General features: G+C 42.1%; 1 protein-coding gene across 1 annotated transcript; it reads left to right on the top strand.

The window, feature by feature from the left end:
- Nucleotides 1-637: 637 nt before the first annotated feature.
- LOC309691346 (frizzled-7-A-like) lies at nucleotides 638-5135 on the top strand. The gene has a single exon (XM_082508959.1). The coding sequence runs from the start codon at nucleotides 1134-1136 to the stop codon at nucleotides 2841-2843; it is 1710 nt and encodes a 569-aa protein (XP_082365085.1). The 5' UTR covers nucleotides 638-1133; the 3' UTR covers nucleotides 2844-5135.
- Nucleotides 5136-6758: the final 1623 nt, after the last annotated feature.

Genomic DNA, 6758 nt, shown 5'->3' with positions numbered 1-6758 from the left:
CATTTCTGTTTATTTTGTTTAGATTTTTGCTTATTGTATTATATCTAGATTTTTATTAATACAAATCATTTGTATTTTGCTTCACTTTTGTGCTCCTGCCTTTTTACGGCATTGAGCTAATGCATTTATTTTACTGTGCTGATCTAAATTCTTTAACCTTTTTTATTGATGTGCTTAAAGTTATGGCTGCTGAAACAAAGTAATTTTACAACTTTTTTGGGACAAATAAAAATGCATATCTCATTTTTCTTATTCTGCTTTACAGCCCAGTAAAGAAACAATACGTATGTGTGTGTATCTACAAAAAGAGAATATGAGGTATTTCTTATGTTTAGGATTAACCTACATACTTGTTTTGTTTTTCAGAACTAAACCCAAACTTGGACCATTAATTCCAAGTGTTACAAACACACAATTATTGGCGAAATGGTATGATACAGAAAAAAATGATTAATTGGGTAATATTTGTTAAAATCTCTGGTGTAATGTAATTACTGTAACATATTTTCCTGTGGTGGGGGTCCAACGGCCAATCAGGAACGATTGCTGTAGGAAAACAAACACGGTGATTGGCCGAGACACTGCGGCGGTTTCAAGGCGCCTCGCGCTCGGCCGGAGGGGAGGGGGTCCAGTGAATGGAATGGGCGCCTGGAAACCGGTGGAATCTGCACAGAGTGAGGAGCGCGAGCCTCCGGACTTCCAACCGCCCAGCATGTGAAGCGACTCGCTGCGCGAACTAAAGTCGACAAACAGTGGAAATACTAGGCATTTACGCCTTTATCCTACATTGTTTAGCGCTAAAGTAAGTAGTTGTAAAAGTTCAGTAAGCTGGACTAAGGTGAAATTGCATTGTTTGGAGAAAACGGGACTTTTAAACGGACCGGGAGTCAGAGTGGACTGCTTGGAGTCACTTACAAAGACCATTAAGAAGTCATGACATGACGAGTGTTTCTCTTGGATTTATCTTCATTACACACGGGAGAAAAGTCGATTACAATCATTTTAACTGAAATTACTTGGACTTCTAGTTAAGTATTGGGACATTTATTGAAAAATTCTTTCCATTTTCCACCATTTTTGAGTCGCACTACTTGGATCAAAGTTTTTCCTTCCCTCCCCCCTCCTCCTCAACTATGGCGGCGGCCAGGTTCACCACTGGCTCCGTGTTTCTGCGGATCATGTGGCTGCTGTGCGGGCTCTCCTTTTTCTCACCCGCTTCTGCCCAGCATTACAACAGTGAGAGTGGAATATCCATCCCGGAACACGGCTTCTGTCAGCCCATCTCCATCCCGCTCTGCACCGACATCGCCTACAACCAGACCATCATGCCGAACCTCCTGGGCCACACGAACCAGGAGGACGCCGGGCTTGAGGTGCACCAGTTCTACCCACTCGTTAAGGTCCAATGCTCTGCGGATCTGAAGTTTTTCCTCTGCTCAATGTATGCTCCCGTGTGCACCGTGCTGGAGCAGGCCATCCCCCCGTGTCGGTCCCTGTGTGAGCGGGCACGGCAGGGATGTGAAGCCCTGATGAATAAATTCGGCTTCCAGTGGCCAGAACGGCTGCGCTGCGAGGCTTTCCCCGTCCACGGAGCCGGGGAGATCTGCGTCGGCCAGAATACGTCGGAACCGGGCACCCCGCCCTCCTCTTCTTCTCCCTTTGCACCGGACCCAATTACTCCCCCTCCCAAAATGGCAAGACCGAACCAGCACCCTTCACAACCAAACCAGTACCACCAGTTCTCCTGCCCGCTGCAGCTGGAAGTGCCCTCCTACCTGGGCTACAGATTCATGGGGGTCAAAGACTGCGGAGCCCCCTGCGAACCTACCAAACCAACCGGGATCATGTACTTCCGAGAGGATGAGGCAAAGTTCGGCCGGCTTTGGGTCGGGATCTGGTCCATCCTATGCTGTGTGAGTACCTTGTTCACGGTGCTCACCTATCTAGTGGACATGAGACGGTTCCGATACCCCGAGCGGCCCATCATCTTTCTGTCTGGCTGTTATTTTATGGTGGCGGTAGCCTATGCTGCCGGGTTTTTCCTAGAAGACCAAGTAGTCTGCGTGGATAAATTCAAGCCGGACGGCTACAGGACAGTGGCTCAGGGGACCAAAAAGGAGGGCTGCACAATCCTTTTCATGGTGTTATACTTTTTCGGCATGGCCAGCTCCATCTGGTGGGTGATTTTGTCTCTGACTTGGTTCCTTTCTGCCGGGATGAAATGGGGCCACGAAGCGATTGAAGCCAACTCCCAGTACTTCCACCTAGCCGCGTGGGCTGTCCCGGCCATCAAAACCATCACTATCCTCGCCATGGGCCAGGTGGACGGGGACGTCCTTACGGGGGTGTGTTTCGTGGGGATCTTCAACGTGGACGCCCTCCGCGGTTTTGTCCTGGCCCCCCTTTTCGTCTACCTGTTCATCGGCACGTCCTTCCTCCTGGCCGGCTTCGTATCTCTATTCCGGATCCGCACCATCATGAAGCACGACGGCACCAAGACAGAGAAGTTGGAGAAGCTGATGGTGCGGATTGGCGTCTTCAGCGTCCTCTACACGGTACCGGCCACCATCGTGATCGCCTGTTACTTCTATGAGCAAGCCTTCAGGGAGCACTGGGAGCGCACCTGGCACATGCAGACCTGCAAGCGCTTCGCCGTGCCGTGCCCGGTGCACAACTTCGCCCCCATGACCCCGGACTTCACCGTGTTCATGATCAAATACCTGATGACCATGATAGTCGGGATCACCTCCGGTTTCTGGGTCTGGTCCGGGAAAACGCTTCAGTCGTGGCGGCGGTTCTACAAGCGGCTCAGTAACGGCAGCCACGGAGAGACGACGGTGTGAAGTTTGGAGCTCCCGTTACCTGAGAATGAGGTCGAATAGCTTTCATTTTACCACACTTATGGATGTATTTTTTGATCAGTTTTTTTCTGTTACAAGGTTGTGGCGCAAATACAGGCCTTTGAACACAACCAAAACTTTTAACAAGTGCCCCAAAAGCTGGCTTAAATTTCATTATACTTCTCTCTTTTTTCTGCCCACAATCTTTGCTTTTGCATTTTTAAAAAAGTTGGATTTTAGCCTAAATGATCATAATGATTACTGGACTGTAATGCCAGACTTGTTATGAAACTTCCCACATATTATCCATTATATCCTTGTATTACTATTTGAATGTACTTCCTCTCAGCTCTTTTAAGAATTTGTCACAAAAAGACTGCAAACTGCAAGAAAAGGTCAAAGTTCAGATCCCTCCAACAGCCACACCCCCTCTGACTGTGAATTCAATACTTGGGGCGTTGTAAGTTACTCTGCTTTTAGCTAAAGACTGAAAAGCTTTAATACACATGTTAGATTTTGCAGAGTACAATCTGTTTGTTTTTGTTTTATACACCAGCTCTGCCATTATGTGCCAAGTGGCTGCCCACAAATCAAAACTTTTGCTTCCTTTTTTTTTCTTAAATATTTTTTCCTGTATTGAATGTTCACTCCGAAGGTGAATGAAGTTTTTATGTATTTGTTTGCACATTTATGCTAAGTGTTAAAAAAAAATATGATTTACACCACAGATTGACCTGGATCTAACACTTAGAGAGACCACACACACACACATACACCTCCACTCTCTGTAATTAAGACACACCAACTCATTGTTTGTCTCTGTGTGTGGTCTCCTATCTAAAAGACTTTTTTCTTCTTTTTTTTTTGTTTGTTTGATCCTTTAAGACATCCAAAGCACCATTTCAACCCATCCAGATTTAATTCGAATGGCTGCTATGGGTTTTTGTTTCATCCTGGATTAAGATGACTGTACACACTCATGCCGGTTTTCTTGTAATTTCACTTGAAGTGTTTAAAGGTTTCTCTTTTTCCCAAGTAGACTGAACATGTTGGAACTTTTGTTAAATTGTTATGATTTTAGTGTCTATGCTGCCTCACGAAACTCCTCAAAACACAGAGAAACTTGAGGTTTTTATCTGGAAGGTAGCAGAGAGTCAAAAGGTCAAAGCCAGGTGGGAGTTCAGCAGTGTTGAATCTAAGGGCAGTAAAACAAGTTAATATATATATTTTAAAATAACTTGCAGTCTTTTCATACAATAGTAGGGAAACTTAATTACTGTTGAAATAAAACATTTTCAGGACAGAGCATTTTATAGTGTTGAAATGTAAAGCCTTTTAGTAAGTGGTGCCAGTAGAACTCAGATCACACCGCACAGGTTTAATAAAAAAGAAAACGTTATTTCTGTGTGACATTAACACCAATTACCAGGTTTCACATCACATAAATGCTGATGCAGCTAAGATGAGAGACAGACACTGCAGTTCTCTGAATTGTATTTGCAAGATAGTGAAAGGATTACAGCTGCTGGCGCCTCTGTAATTGGTGACAATAGCAATCAAGTTATCAGTGATTTGTTCTGCTTCCCAGGCCGCTATTCCTCGCAGAGCATTGGTCAAATGAGAAAATGACCTCTCAGACTTGAGTAATGAAATCAGTTGGAGTCATTGTGGGGAAGCAGAAAAACACGTTTTCACCCTGAGTCAGCCGTTAGGCAGCAGACGAGTGCCTGAAGCTTTTGTTTCTTTCCATGCAGTACATTTTCTCTGCATAGGTCACACACATGCATACACATAAGTAATGAACTGGAACGCTCCAGCAATGAGGGATGACTCGTATTACAGAGCTGTTATTGGTACTGTGTCCTGAATCCTTGTGTTATAATAATAATACTAAAACTGCGTACTTTGTACCAGTCTTCATATTATATGTTAAAGCAGTGTGTATATAGGAAATGCCAATGTTCCCATGTGAATTTACCACATACCTCAAAGCCTGGGTACAATTTGTTTGTAGGACTGAGTTAGGAAACGTTTCACTTCACTCATCACCTAACAATACAGAGCAGGTCTGTGTTACCAGGCTGACTGCACTGTTTGTGTTTTCAGAAGGAATACGAGTGTTTTTATCACAACATATGCAAGGTACCAAGTAAACAGACTGATTTTTTAAAAAGCATAATGTATTTATGGGGGGTACTCATATTTGTGTCTTCTTTTTTTTTTTTACTTGTTTTTTAAAATGAGATAAGCCTTATGTATGTGTACAGTTTGAATAAAAAGCGATAAAGTTTGTAATCTGTTGACCTCTGTGATTTGTTCTTGCCACTCATATTTTTAATGAATCTGTCTTATTGGCAATGCTTCAAGCATTAAATCCAGAGATATGGCAGGTGATCCAAACTTACACCTCAGCTCGAGTCATTGCTGACTTATCATTCTAACGCCAGCATGTCACAAGAATCACAGGCCAAATCTGTATTACCATGCGACCTGCATAAAAACAAACATAACTAACAAAAATCTGTTTTCCACTAGAACCTTTATGAAATTAATGATGGCTTTCAACCTGAAATAAATAGGTAATAAAAGTTATAAATGGAGACATTGTCTGGTATCAAAGATTTCCTATAGCTGCCCTTGTGGCAGGAGAGCCGAATCAGTTTGTTAAAGAAGGCCCAAAAATAAAAGGAAAATGCACAGATGTCTGTAAAGTGTGGTAAAAAAGACTCAATCTTTAATTATTTGTGGAAGTCATGCTTCTGTGTGTATTCAACCATCAAAATCCTGCATACTTGTCCTAAACTACAAATTGTGTCTATAGTGTTAACCTTTAAGTGACTGTGTCGTGTTTTCATGACATCTGCTTTATGTGTCTCTGCTTTGGAGATAAAATTTGTTATTTCTTATTCTGATGTGATGAATCCAAATTGGACCCTTAAAGAAGCTGATTAGCAACTTCTTCCAATATATTTTCTTTTTTTCTTTTTACATGTTACAGCTATGTAAACATATTAGATAGATTTTAATCACACATTGTGAGCTTAAATTTTGTAATTTATTTAATGGTTTTTAGTGATAGTTCACCTTTTGTCATCATGTAACAATTTTAGAATCAGAAAAATAGTCTATAAAGAGGTCTTTCATTTAGAGACAGATATCAGTATAGGTGGGATGTTGAGTTTTATCAGTTATTTATCAGAATTTTACCACATTTGCAAAAGTCTTAAGCCATTGCTCATTTCTTCATTTTTCTTCCAAGAAGCCAGACTGTTTTTTTTGTGTCATTTTTTAAAGTGCATTTGGGTGGTTTTAGTTGTCCAGGTTTTGTGAAGTTTTTCTTTGGACATTGTCTGTGTTTTCACTCATTTTTCAGAGCAATGTTCTTTCAGTTTGTTTAGCCATTTAAAACAATGAATCACTCAAAAAAGACGCCTAACTCAAGGGTCGAAGCAGTGATGTGTTTACCCATAACAAGAAAACTTGCCAGAGAATCGACATTTAATTGTATCGTCAGACACTTTGTTACTAGGATCCTGTCATAAAAGCACATCATTTGTTTCCACCTCTTTAGTTGAATATACAAATATAATGCCAAAGCTGGTTCAGCTACTGTTTTCTAAAGGCTCATTAAATGGTCTCTGTGAAAAGATGGTTGTCAAGAAGCCACTCTTTAGAAACAGAAGCAGGGAGAAAGGACTGAAATGTGGTACATTACACAAGAGCTGGACTGAAAATAAGCAGCGATGGTAGTTATGGAGTGATGATTTGAACCCAAAATTTCAAATTTGGGTTTATCACTCTGTATGTGCAGAGGAGTTCAGTAAAGAGGGATGACAGTGAGTGTCTGCGGCCATCTTATTAAAGACGGTGGATGCTCTGTCACAGTTTGGGGCTGCATTTCAGCTTCATGCCAAAACT

This window comes from Aulonocara stuartgranti, assembly GCF_965226115.1.
Source record: "Aulonocara stuartgranti genome assembly, chromosome: 16".
Taxonomy (NCBI): Eukaryota; Metazoa; Chordata; class Actinopteri; order Cichliformes; family Cichlidae; genus Aulonocara; species Aulonocara stuartgranti.
The sequence above is the reverse complement of the archived record's forward strand: the minus strand, read 5'-3'. Positions and strand labels throughout refer to the sequence as shown.

Coding starts and splice junctions, on each gene's coding strand:
- LOC309691346 (XM_082508959.1), top strand. CDS start 1,134: ATGGCGGCGGCCAGGTTCACCACTGGCTCCGTGTTTCTGCGGATCATG.